The sequence below is a fragment of the Podarcis tiliguerta genome, assembly GCF_965153285.1.
Source record: "Podarcis tiliguerta genome assembly, chromosome: 2".
Lineage (NCBI taxonomy): Eukaryota > Metazoa > Chordata > Lepidosauria > Squamata > Lacertidae > Podarcis > Podarcis tiliguerta.
The window spans coordinates 90,144,698-90,161,732 of NC_139535.1; the positions used below are offsets into that span (position 1 = coordinate 90,144,698).

General features: G+C 45.8%; 2 protein-coding genes and 1 long non-coding RNA gene across 20 annotated transcripts in view; 2 read left to right on the forward strand and 1 right to left on the reverse strand.

Annotated features, from left to right (window-relative positions):
* EPN3 (epsin 3) overlaps positions 1-9,680 on the forward strand; it is a 35,160-nt gene extending 25,480 nt beyond the window's left edge. For 2 of the 15 annotated variants that reach the window (XM_083430031.1, XM_083430032.1), the window contains exons 4-10: positions 136-216; positions 1,047-1,154; positions 1,930-2,014; positions 2,813-3,121; positions 4,152-4,241; positions 6,442-6,672; positions 7,450-9,680. In XM_083430031.1, the coding sequence (XP_083286157.1) occupies positions 136-216; positions 1,047-1,154; positions 1,930-2,014; positions 2,813-3,121; positions 4,152-4,241; positions 6,442-6,672; positions 7,450-7,775 (1,230 nt within the window). In that variant the 3' untranslated portion in view covers positions 7,776-9,680. Of the gene's footprint in view, positions 1-132; positions 217-1,046; positions 1,155-1,929; positions 2,108-2,812; positions 3,122-4,151; positions 4,242-6,441; positions 6,673-7,449 lie in introns of all 15 variants that reach the window. The other 13 variants (XM_083430022.1, XM_083430023.1, XM_083430026.1 and 10 more) reach the window with 12 other exon arrangements.
* On the reverse strand, positions 9,141-15,743 carry LOC310672637. Of its 2 annotated transcripts, XR_014508693.1 has the most exons (3): positions 15,644-15,743; positions 14,944-15,206; positions 9,141-13,862 (listed from the first exon to the last, which is right to left on the reverse strand). It is a non-coding gene; the product is annotated as an uncharacterized lncRNA (long non-coding RNA). The 2 variants fall into 2 exon arrangements; XR_014508694.1 differs by lacking the exon at positions 15,644-15,743 and having other exon boundaries at positions 14,944-15,392.
* SPATA20 (spermatogenesis associated 20) overlaps positions 15,513-17,035 on the forward strand; it is a 46,217-nt gene continuing 44,694 nt past the window's right edge. The window contains exon 1 of one of the 3 annotated variants that reach the window (XM_083430008.1): positions 15,513-15,865. In XM_083430008.1, the coding sequence (XP_083286134.1) occupies positions 15,528-15,865 (338 nt within the window). In that variant the 5' untranslated portion in view covers positions 15,513-15,527. Of the gene's footprint in view, positions 16,004-16,426; positions 16,484-17,035 lie in introns of those variants that run through there. The other 2 variants (XM_083430010.1, XM_083430011.1) reach the window with 2 other exon arrangements.

Below are 17,035 nucleotides of genomic sequence, written 5' to 3' on the forward strand. Positions count from 1 at the left end.
CAAAGCCATCTTGCTCTTTGATTATAAAGGGGAACGGAGGTGGGCTTGGAAGGTTGTGACCCAGAAATGAATGACTGAATACAAAGCCCTGGAGCAGGAACAAACTTTTACCCCATTCTCCTTCATTGTCAGCAGCCACTTCCTCCAGTCTCCAGCACAGATGAAGACTTGCAATTACAGATAGCGCTTACCCTGAGCAAACAGGAGCATGAGAAGGTACCCCAAACCCAGGTGGTGGAAGGGCACTTTTAACTTTCCTCTTCTTGAATTCACGCCTCTTTAAGTGGGAAAGCTTTTGGCCTAAGCTTGGTGGCTCCTTCCTGAGACAATGCTGCTATCTCCAGAAGAGTCTAGAAATTCTGTACATCTTGTTCTGTTTGCCACAGGCCTCAGAGTTGGTATTTCCAGAAAATACCCATGTGTAAAACAAACAATGAGGTTTCAGGTCCTCACGGTTCTGAAAGAAATCTTGACTCGCATAGGAGATCATTTCAGAGACTTGGGAACTCAAGACTGGGTATCTCTGGATAACTCTGATCAGTTGTGGAAATTTGTCGAAACCCAACATTTGAAAATCAGTCCAAGGATGGTGAAATTGCCTCTTTTCACACTGATAATGAAACACCAAACATAATCCAAAGCATATCTACTTGAAAATAAGCCCCATGGGGCTCAATGGGGCTTATTTCCAAGTAAGTATATGTAAAATTGCAACTGGCCCTTGGACTCAAAACCTTCTCACTTTTCTTTTTAAGATGAAAGAATTCTAGACCCACCCTCCCCCAATTCCTACCTCACCCCCAGCTATGTCCGCTTCTTTCTGCCTTCTGGGTCTTTTCTGGCTGGTATTTTTTAAAATATAACTTACATAGTTCTAAAAACTAACTGTTCCAAACAGAGAACAGTTTAACATGGGGTATAGAAGTATGGAAATGGAAAGGGCAGTTGCCACGCTTACCTAAATGATGGCCATGACCAGTATGAAATAATCTTTCATTTTTCTTGTATTCAGCTCATACCCCGTTGGCTGTTCATTTTGATTACAGGAAGTGAGGGCATGGCAAGGAGAAAACTCACTACTGCAGAGGGCATTGGAAGAAAGTCACCAGGGTGTGGAAGAAGAAGAAGAAGAAGAAAAGACCAAGAAAAGTCAGGTAGGAGGCACCAGCTGCTCCTATTGTGCTGGACATACATAAATATTTGCTTTGGTGTGTGCCAATTTGTATTCCACCTGTGCTAGCCCCACTGATTTCTCTGAAGTATCTATGGTGGCTTCTGCTTCAGATGGAATTGCAGATTGGTAATCCTGGGGCTGAGGTCCTTCCCACTCACTGCTGGCTACAGAGTGAGAATTTGTCCTGAGAGTTGCCCCTAAAATTAACAGTCAAACTGAAGAAAACTGGTCAGTTGCTCATACTCCATTTACAGTGGTACTTCAGGTTACAGACACTTCAGGTTACAAATGCTTCAGGTTACAGATTCTGCTAACCCAGAAATAGTACTTCAGGTTAAGAACGGACCTCCGGAATGAATTAAGTTCTTAACCCGAGGTACCACTGTAATCTGGAGCCAAGTCCACTGGGTGATTTTATTCAACTATTTATTGCACATAGATCCTGCTACACTCAGAAGAGCTTACATGAGGTAGCAATGCTTCTTCCATGCATTGGTGTTAGCTCTAACAATCCAACAGCATCAGGCAATTAAGAGACCATTCACACACTCATAGCTTGGGAACTTGTGTATAATTTTACTTTCTGAAGCTCTTAAGGAAGGGAGAAATTGCAACACCATGCCTCGGGAGAGTGGAAGGAAGCCCTCTGCTTTTTTGATAGCTTCCAAACCTGTACAGTCTTGGTGCAGTTTGAAGCGTACATGTTCTTGGGATCTCTAGGTCCGAATACATTTTATCCCTTTGTATCTTTCCAGTCTTCTGTGCTGGAGCTGGCAGACATTTTTGGACCGGCACCGATCACTTCTACCCACACTTCAGCTGACCCATGGGATATTCCAGGTGGGGGCAACAATCGATCTGTTGAGGTTTGGAATCATGATGCAGCCTTCTCTCCTCCAGCTCTGTCCTTGTCTACTTCTTGGGAGCATAACAGTAAGGATCTTTGCAGCCTCTTTCTTCTTTCTCCATTCCACCCACACACCTCTCCTATTCCATCCATGCTTTCAGCTTGGGCAAATGTTAACCCATTGTTTGCTATGGTTCTGCTTTGGGCTGCAGCGTTGACTAATCCATTTGCTTAAATCAGGGATAGGGAACCAGTTGCCTCCCAAATGATGCTGTTGGACTCTTTACTCCCATCAGTCCCAGCCAGCATGGCAAATGGGAGCTGGAGTCCATCATTCGGTGGGCAACAGATTCCCCAGCCTTGGCTTAAGTTTGTTATTATTATTATTATTATGGATGAAGAAGGTGCCCTGGTTACTGGAGGGGGAGGCAGATTTTTCTCTTTAAACATGTTCATTATTACTACAAGCAGGTGCCATCTTGGAAGAAGCGACTTTCTCTCCTGCCCCCACCTTGCTCGAGATGTTCCTTCTACAATAGTTCCTTTTGGGTCATATATGTGCATCATCTAAACATGTTCCTCAAAACACGTTGATGTGCAAACTTAATCAATTAATTCTCATGCAATTGATCAACTAAGATTTCTTAAATCAGGTAACATCTCTAATGCTGTTCCCATTCATCTGCTTCTAGCTTCATCAATACTAGTTCTTTATTTATTCCTTTTTCATTTCCCCTGTCCACATCCTGTCTACATTTTGTTTCCCTTGACACTCCTTTCTCCCCCTCCAGATACCAAGTCCACCGTGGAATCGACAGGAACATCCTGGGGCCCCACGGCGGACCCTTGGGTGCCCGTATCTTCAGGGGATCCTCTAAGTAAGGCAGCATGTTCTACCAATCAAGCCTCTCCCTGGAACCTCCCTCATGCCTCTTCCTCCTCTGCTTCCTCTTCCGATCCATGGGGGGTCAAATCCCTGCCTTCGAGTGTCTCTTCTTCGGACCCCTGGGGAAAGTCCTCACCGCCTGCACTAGTTCCTGCAGGCACTGCTTCTGCTGCTGACCCTTGGGGAGGCACTGTGGAGAAGTCTTCCACGTCTGGTAAGAGAAGCTCCTTTTCACTTGTAGTCCTCAATGCCACCTAACCTGTAGAATTGTCCGGTTTCCCATTCCTTCCTTCAAAACTGCCAGCCGCAATTTCCCCGCCTCTCTTGCTTTATGTGAGCCATGTCATGTGCTGTTTATCTACTCAGCTAGGGTGAGAAGCGGGATGCGGGTGGCGCTGTGGGTTAAACCACACAGCCTAGGACTTGCCGATCAGAAGGTCGGTGGTTCAAATCCCCACAACGGCGTGAGCTCCTGTTGTTCGGTCCCTGCTCCTGCCAACCTAGCAGTTCGAAAGCACGTCAAAGTGCAAGTAGATAAATAGGTACCATTCCGGTGGGAAGGTAAACGGCGTTTCTGTGCGCTGCTCTAGTTCACCAGAAGCGGCTTAGTCATGCTGGCCACATGACCCGGAAGCTGTACACCGGCTCCCTCGGCCAATAAAGCGAGATGAGTGCCGCAACCCCAGAGTCGGCCACGACTGGACCTAACAGTCAGGGGTCCCTTTACCTTTACCTAGGGTGAGAAGCATATCTCTCCAGGTGAGTACCCAAGTGGCAAACCATAGGAGGGAGCCTAGAAGCACATGCAATAGATATGGGACCAGCAGCTATCGTGCCAGGTTGTGCATGCGTATCTCTTTCATCTGTTGACACGAGAGAGTTCCATGTGTAGCTTCACGTAGCGTCAGCAGCAGGACCACCTCTTCCCCGCTGCTGCTGATTGGCTCCCAGTTTCAAGCAACAAACTGGTGATGGAGGGAGAGGATAAGCACATTCCCGGCCACCACTTTTCGAGAGCTCCCAAAGGGAATGCCTGTGGGAACTCTTTCCCCTGTGTTTGGTATTGATTGGGAAGGACATCGCTGGGGATTTATTGTTACCCCTGCTTTCTCCGAACTCCTAAATCAGCAGTGGTGTTGAGATGGGGTGGACAGAGCCAGTCCTACTCACTCAAAAGGGGGTGGGCCCAAATCATTTAGCTCCCCCTCCCCTAAGCTTTCTTTCTGTCTTCAACTCCTCCATAGGCAGTGCTGCTTTTGACTTGTTTGCAAAACTACCTGAACACATGGATCAGCCAGAACATGACAGTTCTGGGAAATCCAACAGCCCAGTAGGTAAGTGAAAGGGACAGGTCCTTCATATGCATTTTCAGGCATCATTTTGATCCTATAATTTTGATGGCTGCCATGGAGGTAAATTTCACACATACTACTCTTCTTCTCCCACTGCTTTTGTTTCATAGTATGCATCCTGCTGGAAAATAAGTCCATGGCTTTGCCCTTGCTTACACCTATCGTGTTTTGATGATTAGTTCTAGCCTTAAAGCTCCAGAGCAGCTTTCCCCAACCTGGTGCCCTCCAAATGTGTTGGGCTACCATTCTCATAATCCCTGGCCACAGGACCTGAGGTTGATTGGAATTGTAGTCCAAAAAATCTGGATGACACAAGGTTGGGGAAAGCTGCTCTAGAGTTTCCATTCTGGTCTGATTTCCCACATTGGCAGTGAGTAGGACTAGAGATGGCCTTTCAGGTGGTGTCTTCCAGCTCTATGCTTTTGATGGGGGCTGATGCCAATGTAACATTGGGAGCTCCTAAGATGGATTTTTAAAAAAATGTCCATGTGCAAAGGTTATATTAGAATGCATTACCCACAAAAGGTTTCTAGCAGCAATCCCAATTTGCAATAGAGTTTGGGAGCGGGGAAAATGCCTTAGAGAAGAAGCTTTAAAGTGGGACTTGAACGATGAGACAGCAACAAATGTGTGTTAAAGGAAGGCAGCGCTGAGCATTAGGACAATTATGTAAGCAATGCTTCATACTTTGAGCAATGACACATCCAGCAGCAATGCTTGTTGTTATGGGCAGCAGCTCTCCAGGGGCATTTAGGAACACATCTTTCCCTATTCTGGAAATTAAGTTCCTTTTAACTGGAGATTGAACTGGTAGGTTGTACACCTGCTGATGTAAGCCACACACACCCCTCTCCTAAAGATGTACCGAAGTGCATCTTTGGAAATGGTGGAATCTTAAGTATAAAGGATTGTGGCAGAATGCAGCGTGAAGTAGATTCCATGTCCAATGTGCTTGTTTTAGCCTTTTTCAAGCCCTAAATGGTTTCATCAATCTGGTGCCTCCGCCAGATGCTGTTGGACTACAACTCCTATTATCCCTGACCACTGGCTATGCTGGTTGGCTGGAGCTGATGAGAGTAGTAGTCCAAAAGATCTCAACACCACCAACTTGTGGAAGGCTGACCTAGAGGATTCCTCCTCCTGCAGGAGCCTGCTTGGCCCTTCTCAGACCCTTCTCCAAATGTTGTGATCATCAACTGGTGCCTCACCTTTGGGATACCTTCTCAAGAAAGATTTGCTTGGTGCCATTCTCTTTCTCTTTCTGATGTCAACTTAACACCTTTGTATTTGCCCAGTCCTTGTAGTTCTATTAGAATGCATAAGAATCTTTGAGATGGAGTTTTATTGTTGCTCTGGCCCAACTATGCAGGCATGCTAGCGGAAGCTAATGCAAGGTTTCCCACTAGGGCAATAAGGCTTCCCCATCTCCTCTCCTCACAACTCCCCCAAATCCATTCAGGAGGTTAAGGAGAACCTGTGCAGGGGGAGGAGAGGGATCATTCTGTTTGGGATCTGATTCTGTTTCTGATCAGACGCACACAACTGAGTTATTCCATTTGCTTTCTGTTTTTGTGTTTCCACTGTAGTGATTTTTTTTATTACAGTGGTGCCTCGCAAGACGAAAAGAATCCGTTCCACAAGTCTTTTCGTCTTGCGGTTTTTTCGTCTTGTGAAGCAAGCCCATTGACGGATTAGCGCTATTGGCACTTTAAGGGCTAAAAACGGCTTTTTAAGGCTAAAGGGATTAGCGGTTTTGCTGCTAAAATGCTTTTAGCAGCTTAGCGATTCAGAAAAAGGGGTTTTGGAGCAAAAAAAAACCTCAAAATTTTTCGTCAATTTTCGTCTTGCAAAGCAAGCCCATAGGGAAATTCATCTTGCGAAGCGCCTCTGCAGACGGAAAACCCTTTCGTCTTGCGGGTTTTCCGTCTTGTGAGGCATTCGTCTTGCGGGGCACCACTGTATATCTATCAAGCTATTGTTTTCATTCATTTCATCTTTTTTATCATTAGCCACTCTGAGAACTTCATCTGAAGATGAGCCAATACAGTATATCTAAGAAAGGACTGAATAATTAATTGATTAAATGAGAACCCAGCAGGAAATGTGGGGCAAACCATGGAGTATCTCAGTGAAAAGGAACAGAAATAACACATCCTCCCTCTTTCTCTCTTATTGTTGGTAGATGTGGACCTGTTTGGTGACCTTATTCCAAGCACGAAAGAGAATGGAGTCAAGAATAAGGACGTTTTTGATATTGCAGGTTTAGGAGACTCTCTTCCTGATTCAAAGAAGGAGAAGAAAGACAGCAAAACGCCAGAGGCCTTTCTTGGCCCAAATGCCTCTTCTTTGGTTAATCTGGACTCCTTGGTCACAGCCCCTCAGAACCTGATGTCTCGTAATCCATTTCTGGCAGGTAGGCAGAATAGATCCAGCAGCAATTCTGTCCCACAGTTTTGCCTAGAGTTTTGTAATGCGCCTGGGCCTACCATTAGGCCAACTGGGGTGGCGGCTGCCTCAGGCAGCAGATGGGAGGTAGTGTTCATGTGATGGACAGAACCGTGTGTGTCACATGGGCTGCCCTACACTCCTGGAGCTAGCCTACTGACCTCAGGTGCAGTGGAAGATGCTTTCTTATTGCCAGTCTAATCAGTTTGGTCAGTGTTTATATGTGGAATGGGGGGGGGTCCATCTTACCATTTGCTTCAGGCAGCAACATGCCTTGTCTCAATCTTGTTTGGTGCCCACATTTGATTGCACTCAGCCTAGCACATTAGTTCCCCATTGTACAGTCCACTCCCTAATGCCTGCCACACAGAGCTGCTATTCTTCTTCCCCTCCTCTTTTTACTGGGCCCATTTCTTCACTGAAACCAGTCCTTGTCAGAAATTTCAGACTTGTTCCATACTAGGTATGTTGATATTTGCCAGTTGCCATGATTGGTGCTCAGGCCTTCTCTGCTTTTGACTCCAAAACTTAGAACTCAAAATATGTGGCAAAATGGGAACCAACCCTGAGCAACACGTTTCCATACTTTCCTTATTTAACATTAGAGTGTTTGGGTCACATGGTTGTAGATACAGCCATATTTGTGGGCATTTTTTTTAAATGGGGAGGAGAGCTTCACTTCCTTGGCCTCTGACCTTTGGAATGTTGTGCTGATGACTTCTCTCCCTCCCTCTCCTTCTTCCAGGTCTCAGCACACCTTCTCCCACCAACCCATTCAACGTCATGGACCAGCCCAAACCAACTCTCAACCAGATGCGGACCAGCTCCCCAGTGCCCACCATAGCTGTGGGGATGACCATGAACTCCATGACCTACAGTGCTTCACTCCCTCTCCCACTCAGCAGCATCCCACCAGCGATGGCCCTCCCGGCCTCCATGAGTGCCTTCCCTCAGACTGGAGCAGGGCCTTTCCCAGAGCTACCTGGCAACTTGCCTCAACCTCTCCTACCACTGTCTGGCTCAGGTCCCCCGCCACTACCTTCTCAAGGCGGTATGAACCCTTTCCTCTGAGAAGACTCTTGTTGGTGTCATGCAAACTGTTCTCTTGCTCCTTCCCCAGCTGCTATGGAAAACCTCCCATGCAAAATGGCTTCGTGGGCACATTAGTTTTGATGGGGGTGGGGGGAAACGTCTCCCTGGAAACTCTTCTCTAGTTTCTGCCTAAGCCAAAGAGATTCATAAGCAAGAATCTCCTTCTTTGGTGGCCTGTAGAAGAACCAATCGCTCCATCATGTTGAACATTGCCTGGAGTCTGCTGCCTCTGATGGAGAACTGGGACATCCCTGCCACTAGCTGGCCTTGTTTGATGGTTACCCAGGAGATGGGAGGTCTTTTAAGAAGGGCTTGAGTTTTCAAGGGTCTTCATTCTCCAGTGCTTTTATGTTGGTACACACAGAGGCTAGGATAAAATAAAAATTAACTCGTGGAAGATTATCCCTTCAGAGGGAAGGGAATCAAATTATTTCGTAACCTGCATGGAAAACACAAAAATGTTTTGCCAAGGCTTGCAGCGGCACTGCGTGCATGACAGTCTCACTTCTGGAAATCAGGATAGGTCAGCAAGTATAGCACTGTTATACATTAGAGGAGGAAATCCAATTTCTTTTTCCACAGTCACTTTCACTGGGTCCCTTAATGAAGGGCAGTCTCTTCCTCAGTTGCTCTGGTCCTCCAGTTACACTATGGGGAAAAAAATACATATATTCAGAAGTCTGCAACTAGAAAACCTTCCTGATTGTAAAAATAAACAGCAGCAGCAGCAAGACCAACTGCACACACATTCTTCTTTGTGCACCCTTCATTCTGCTTACAATTTTTGGAGCAAAGTTGATACGTTTTGAGACTGGTTATGGGAAGGAGGTGTAACAGCATCAAGAACAACAGCCTGACCACTGGAAGTCTGGCCCAACCTCTTCTGGCTTCTAATTCTTGAGTAGCAAATTTGCCCAAATTACTAGCCAGGCTAGAAACTTGCCTTGTAAAAAAAAAGCCCCTGAACGTGGATGCTCAGGATTCTGAAGAAGCATTACACTTTGCACTAGGAGAGCACAATTCTCAGTCTCTTGTTTCTGCCCAGATGTTCCTTCATTCCAAATCCGATGTCTCTGCCACTTGCGTTTCTGCCTCCTTCGGTCCGAACGACGTTTTCCTTTGACCCCTCAGTAATCATTTGAGGAATCCAGTTTCTCCTTTGTTATCATCATGGACAACCTCTTAGTTATATGCTTGATCACAGACTTTTGTTGCTGTCCCCAGCGCCTACCTCTCAAGCCCCAAACTCAAAAACATGGGATACCTCCGACTGAGGGGCACTCCAGAAAGTGCAGATTCCACAGTGGAAAAGGGTGCTTGAATGAACTTTGCGAAACTCACGAGGAAGTTCTGGACTGCTTCAATGGAGGCAAATGATGGAGGTCATTGTTTGATTATGATGTCGGGAATCCTGACTCCGTGATGATAAAACTTTATTATTGTGCTTGATGGCCTTGGAGCATTTCATTTTGGGGCTTAAACTTGCTTTAAAAACTCGAGACAGAGAGAGAGAGATAAATGTATCAATGGGTGTGTTATCTTCAATTCAGCCAACCTCTCCTTCCAAGCTGGAATGGCAGAGACAGAGTGTATGTACAGCATGAAGTTAAATCCCAGTTACCAACTGTGTCTTAATCTAGGATTTCAGCATGCCAATACAAGATTCATCTGCAGGACAAGATGTTTGTGGAGCACTGATCCAGCTAGAATAAGCTTGAGGTGGGATGTGAATAGGGGGCCAGGCATGGAGAGCATTGTGGTACAATCATTGAAGTTTTGTTGCCTATGCTTAAGCAATCACCATACCAATACAACTTTTCTGGCTATAATGGAACATAAAGAGGGGGGGAGGGAAATAAGAAGTCAATAAAAAGTTCAAATATGCTTGAGGTTTCACACTTCATAATGAATTTCTTTTCTGTGTTAAATCACCTTCCTTCTCTTCAGGTTTGATCAAAGGGGTCTCAACTAAGGTTGCACACTTTTCGAAGGAAAAGAGTGGCTTGTGGGGAGGAGGTGTCCTGCTGTCTTTTAATAGCCCGACTATTTACTTCTTTTATGCCTGCACACTGCCTCTATTGGCAGCTGCTTCAGTTACATCTTTGTTTGAAAACTAGGGTTTCTTCTTTCCAGCTATACGGCCCACTCAATTCAGAGCCAGGCCAAAGCTCTTCAGTCTCAGTATAAATGGACAATTGCCATGACATGAAATCACCAAATATGGTTATGTGACAACAGTACAAAGACAATTCAGAGTGTCAGCAATGTCCCTTGCCCTCACTCTCAACAGGCAAACATTTTCCCACCTGCATGCAACTCCTTGTGAGCTTTGCTGACTATTCACTGTTGGAGAGAGCATGATAATACAGTAGCTGGACCTCCAGGCTGTTTTGAAATGCCTTGATGGTGCAAATGTCCTTATGCTAATTAATAACTAGAATCCATGGTGCACCATGTGATCAAAAACAGGAAGATTTTTGAGCTCCTTGAGCAGTCTTCTTTGGCAACCTGTGTTGACAAACAAGATTGTAGTCTAGTGGAGCCTTTGTTATTTGCTAACTGCAGGAAGTTGAGTCCTTTCCGAGCTGAAATGAATGAAAGCTGCTAACTCAAGTTCAAAACAAATCAGCATACCTCTTGTTTGCCATGTTAAAGCAACAAGCTAGACATGTGCTGATTTGTTTTGAATTGCATTTGAGCGGACTGGGTTTCTGCAGTCCATGCTAAAAAGAATATTCAGCACTGGTCTATAGTTCCCCTTGAGATGAATGTAATGGAAAATTCACTGATGTTCTTGCTGGCAAATTAAAACCATTTACAGTCTTGCATGGCTGCATTCCCAAGGCATTTGTTTATTGCTTGCCAGCACAGGTAATGAGAGGGCATCACCTAGATCTTCCCCTGGGCAACAATTAACATGCTCTGACACTCTTTGGTTTAAAAGCAATCTCAAAAACAGGATTCTCTTTAATGCCTGCTACAGTTATTTCATTTACATTGGGTCAGGAAGACACAGGGTGGTTCTATGCCAGGGCCCATTCTATAATGCTTCATTAGGAAGTACTGGTTAGCAAAAGAACTCTGCAATGTTAATTAAAAGTTACCTACTTGTAGCTTCTGGTCATTTTATTGTTTGTTCAGGTTGCTGTAGGAGAATATTGATGATGAAACGCAAAACAAAATAAAACAGAGATTCTATTAATGGTAATGAAGGGGTATCAGTAATCCTGCTGCTGTGCTTAACAAGATGCAATAACACAGGCAGAAGTTTCAAGCAAGCTGTTAATTACAAGCACAGGAGCCCAAAAAAGTATCACTATAACTTTGGCTGTCCACACTGGACAGGTTTGCGCTACAATGGCATTTTGATGCAAAATGCCCCTCACCCCAACCACCCATAATACCAGTTGCTGGGACTCACAAGTGTGGAGAGTGCTGCTCTGATCTTTCTCTTAACCTATTTTGGAAGGGCCCAAATACAGCGATTAAAATAAAATAATCTCTTAGCTCAGTCACAAGAGAAGTCCTTTCTGTTTGACTCCAGCTATTGAACTTTGCAATGTTTCCAAAGGAACCTGGCTTTTTAAAACTATTCATTCGCAAGATTTAAATAATAGGTTTGATGAACCCATTACTCAGCATTGAAACGTCTACATGTGTCACTGTATGCCATGAGGTATGTATACTATGCTAGTAGAAAGGTATCTCATCTTTTCTAAGGGCATTATTATAGAAATGTAGTCTAGATTTGCTTTGGAAATGGTTGCTGTAAAGTAAGCTGAGTGATAACCAGGGACAAAGCAGGGATGGGGAGCCTGTGGCACTTCAAATGTTGGACTATGGCTCCCATCAACACCAGCCAGCATGGCCAATGGTCAGGGACAACAGACATTGTAGTCCAACATCATTTCGTGGGCCACGGGTTCCCCCCACCCCTTGCTCTTGAGGCAAGAGAAACATAGTTAAAATCCAGAGTTGTTGGAAGGTTTGTAAAGGTAAAGGGACCCCTGACCATTCGGTCCAGTCGTGGCTGACTCTGGGGTTGCGGCGCTCATCTTGCTTTATTGGCCGAGGGAGCCAGCATACAGCTTCCGGGTCATGTGGCCAGCATGACTAAGCCACTTCTGGCGAACCAGAGCAGCGCAAGGAAACGCCGTTTACCTTCCCGCTGGAGCGGTACCTATTTATCTACTTGCATTTTGACGTGCTTTCGAACTGCTAGGTTGGCAGGAGCAGGGACTGAGCAAGGGGGGCTCACCCCGTCATGGGGATTTGAACCGCTGACCTTCTGATCGGCAAGTTCTAGGCTCTGTGGTTTAGACCACAGTGCCACCCGCGTCCCTGAAGGTTCATAAGGATATCACAAATCAATGCTGCAAGAGGCTTAGAAATGAAGGTTGAGAAAGGAATGGGGAATATTTGTTTCTCCATATCTTCTTGACTCTAGCTCCCTTCATCTCCAGCCAGCATGCTCAGTTGTCAGGGATGATGGGGGTTGCAGTTTAACAACATTTGGAGGGCCACAGATGGCCCACCCTGATATAAAGCAACAATAGTGATGTGGGAGGGAGGAGGATCTGTTTTAGGCCATCCCTTGAGAAGTTAATGAATTATAACCCAATTATCAACGGGGTTTTGTGACTGGTTGCTATTCTGATTTTGTGAAAGCTTTTATCATAAATGATATCTGACAAGTACCATGCCCCTCCACAATTTGATAGTAGCTTCAATTCAATATAGTAGCTTGGAAAGTGCCATTTAAAATTAAAACAAGCAAACAAACCTTTAGGTGGATGAGATTAGACTATTCCAGTTAGATTTGTTTCTGCCCAGGCATAGGAAAAAGCAGACTAAATTCCCAGTTTCAAATGGGCATGGGTGGGATTTAAATCTGATCATTAAGATGCTGACACACAAGTTTGCGGGTAAGTATACTCACTGACTTGGCAGTTCCCCAGCCAATATGCTTCATGTCTTTTATATGCTGACAGTATATAAAGCTCATATTCTGTGCCACCACTCTGAAACTTCAGAAAAGCCTGCAGAGATTGGCTCCATCAGAGCTGCTGTTTTCATTAATGTATCTAACTGAAAAATGCATAGGGCGTTAAGGAATTTGCTGCCCCAATAAGTAGTGACGGCCACCAATTTAGAAGCGAAATAGACAATTTAGTGAACATTTAGGCTATCAATGGCTATTAGCCATGATGTAGATAGGTACATGCTACCTTCAGTCAGGACCAGAGTCAACATGCCTCTGAATACCAGTCCCTGGGGGAACAGTTGTGGGACAAGCTACCCCATATTCTCTTTTTGGGCTTTCCAGGTGCATCGTCCTGGTTGGCCACTGTGGGAAACAAGAAGCTCAGCTAGATGGTCTGATCCAGCAAGCTTTTCTGAAGTGGCTTGCCTCCCTGCTTTTTCCAGCACCAAGCACCATTTTTATTTGGACGGGTAGAAGCGGTGAGGGTGCTGTCTTCCTCCCTTTTCTGGCCCCCAAGGGCATTTTAAGGCAGGGGATTAGAAGCAGTGATGTGGATGTGGTCCCTACTTGCTTCATAGGCTTTTTTTGCATTTTGATTTATATCGTATTGGCCCGAATATAAGCCATACCTGCAAATAAGCCGCACCTTTAAAACTCAAGGGGGAAAAAGACAATACCCAAATATAAGCCAATTCGTTAGAATTGTGTCGTATGCTGGTGGTCCTAGGAGCTATGTGCTGCTGTGGCGCCTGCCATCTTGCCTCACCAGAAGTCCGGTAAAAGCCAATTTTTGTAAGGTTGCGAATTTAAGCCGCACTTTTAACTTTTCATGGTTGGAATTTGGGGGGAAAAGTATGGCTTATATTCAGGCCAATACGGTAATAGGTGATAGGGAACAGCAAAAGGGATGCCTGCAGCCCTTGCCTTGTAGGTTGCCTTGCCTTCTTGTCCTAACCGGTTGATGATAATAATAATAATAATAATAATAATAATAATAGCCTCCAGGCAGCTCAAGATGGCCTACATGGTTCTCCCCCTCTCCAGTATATTATCCTGGCAACAATCCTTTGAACCAGGTTAGGCTGAAAGACAGTGAGTGGCCCAAAATCGACCATATCCAACCAATAAATTGCTTTGTTCTATAGGAAAACCAGTACTGTACTCCCAATTTTGTTTTGAGCCACCCCCTCATGGCAGCCATTTTGTGTCAAGCCACCCGCCTTGTGGCAGCCATTTTGTGACCAATGCGCATGACATTCTCTCAACATTCCAAATATGCCACCGGGCCGAATAAAAGTTGGGTGACCTCTGTGAAGGCAATAATAATAAAGTTGCTACCATATAACCAGCAGGGGGCGTTTGTTCTGCTAAGAGTTTGGTGGCAAAGGAAGTTTGTCAAGTACAATTTTGCCTACTGGAAGTGTTAAGAGCCATCTGCTTTCCTCTCCCACACATCACATTATAAAAAAAGTATTTATTTAAACATGCTACAGTATAACTGTTCTATTTGTAAAAATTCTAAGTGGCTTACAAAGGGGAAACAAATACACCCCCAAATGAATTCAAAAATACATTTGTAAGAAGGAAAAGAACAAGAAGAAAACAGTGTGAAAAAGCCGCCAAAGGTTTACGTAAATAAAAATAGCATATATAGAAGCCAATTGTCTCAATCCATGGTAACGTGGACAGTGAAGCAGACAGAAGCTTGAAAAAAGACTGCAGTCCTGTGCACTCTTTACCAATGGCTAAATAAGCAGTAGGATTTACTTCTAAGTAGACATGGATAGGTGGGAATTGTGTGCCTAACTTCAGGTTTTCAAAGTGTTTCATGTTCATCATCTCAATAATCTTTAAAACAGCCTCATATGGTAGGTCAGTAGAATATCCTCACCCTAAGCAGTGAAAGCCATGGCTTACCTAAGCTCCTGAAATCTGAATTTGTAGTAGAGGTTTATCACAGATTTGAACAGCTCAATTCAAGCTTAAACTGGTTTTGAGGGGAAATGCCTCAAAATGCAGTATTGCCTAAGAAATAGCAGGATAGATATGGATTGTGGCTAAAATCATGTGTAAACCACTTCCCAAACTAGCAGTGAGAGTGCACTGGATACAGAAAAACCAGATTGTGTACACAACTGATGTCCCACTGAATTCAATGCTTACTTCTGAATAGACAAGTATGAGATTGCAGTTAATTTGTGTGATAATTATATTGGTTGTGGCTTTCATATTGTTCCTAGTTTTGCTCAGACAGGGATTATTTCCGTTCGTTGCTGTTTTTAAAATTCTTCCAGTCACTTCGATTTCCTATCTGGGCCAGCTGTTGCCTCAGCAATCCGGTTTATGCCCCTCCTTGAAATATGCTGACTTAAATTTGCATTTTATTCTTTTTGCAGGATAGAAATCAGGCTTTTGTTGCTGCTCTTCTATAGACGACACAGAGCCATAATTAAGTCTAGCCTCATGTCACAAGACTACTCCTCCCAACCCCAAAAATCTATATATAAGAAAAACAAGCCCGTCTCTCTATCCTCCCCGGGAAACCCTCCTCCAGCAGCTGCCTCTGCAACAAAGTTCTTTGTCTCCTACCATCTTATTAAAAAGTTCTAGAAAAAAAAACTTTTTACTCTCATGGGCATTTCTGCCAGCTTCACCCCCCCCCCCATGCACAAATAGTAAGTCAATGATCGAAAGTCAACTAGGCACCCAAGGAGGTTAATATGCTGAATACATTTCCTGGGCCTTGGATGAACTTCCTCTCCCAGTTCAAACCAGAGTCACACCCGTTCCCTGACCCTTGCTCTGGCTGGCGTTTCTTGCACGGCTACCCGAGGATCCGGAATAACTCGGCCGTCCCTCCCACCCCCCAAGCCCGGCTACCGAGAGAGCCAGGCTCCTCCTCCCTGGGCAAGCGGCGCTGCCTGCCTCTGCCCGCCAGACCCGCTCCGGGGGATCCCTTTCAGCGCCGCCCTTCGTTGCCCAGCAGCGGGGCCATGATCTCCGCCCCGGTCGCGCTCTTGCGCCGCGCTGGGGGTCGCCTGCTGCTCCGCCGGGCTGGGCTCAGCCGAACCTCCTGGGCTCGCAGGTACCGGGCCGTGCAGGCGAGCGACGCCGCTTTCCCACCCTCTCGGCCCCGGGGGACTTCTAGATCCGGATTGGCGACGTGCTGGTGTTTGTTTACATGCAGATAGCAGCAGCCCAGCTGGCTGGCTGGCGTCTCCGGGTCTGTTTTGGCTCCCTCCCTGCCCTGGGTGACTCCGCAGGGGAGCTTCGGCCGCCCCAAATAGCCTTTGCATGGGGGCGGGGGACGGAACTGAACAGGCTTGGCTGCTGCGGATTGCACTGCACGTTGGCGTTGCTTGGCCCAATGCATTTAGCCCTACGGGGGAAGCGGTGGCGATGTGGTTTCGCTTTGGGGCGCCACAGCTATAGAAGAGCATGCCATGTGCAGAGCCCTCTTCTCCGCCCTCCTCGTCCCGCCCCCCTGCAGACATAGACGGCGAGCTTCGCTCACTCACACTCAGACCCCATTTCCCCCCCCTTGTAAGTAGGACAGGGGCGGGAGCCAGTGGCCCTCTGTTAGTGTTGTTTGGACTACAGCTCCCATCATCCCCTCCTCACACCATTGCCATGGGGCTGATGGGAGTTGAAGTCAGGCAGCGTCCGGAAGGCACCAGGTCCCCCAGTCCTGCAAATAGAGGAGGTTTGAGCTAAACGGTGCTTTTGAATTTCTGCTCGACCCTTCAGTATTTTTCCTGAGGGGCTCCATGGCTGGTTTCCTGTCTGGTTCTGCTTCTTGTTGCAGTTTTCTTTTGCTCTGCCGTGCTCTACTGCAGATTTATCCGCCGGTCATTCAGTTTCTCTTTCCGCCGTCGCGCTTCATTGCATTGTTGGTGTTGTGTTTACAGTTCCTGCTGCTCCCAGATCTCTAGCCACACCTACTTATCGCTTGCTCAGAGTACCTGTAATATGACACTTGGATCTTGTGCTATACACCCACTACACGCCATCATATTACACATTTACACATGCTCTGAAGGAATATAGTTACTAGAGACTGTTGCTCTCCCTAAGTGGCCAGCTTAATCACTTGGAGAGAGAGTGGAGTACTGCAGAGGTTTCACCCTAAGATGGCTAGTTTCCACCGTTTTTAATACCTTCAGCTCAATCTCTTCATTAATGTGGCACAGTCTTGATTGGATATATTTTCGGGACTGCAAAGCTGACTTGGAAATTTTTCAGGATTCCAAGATCT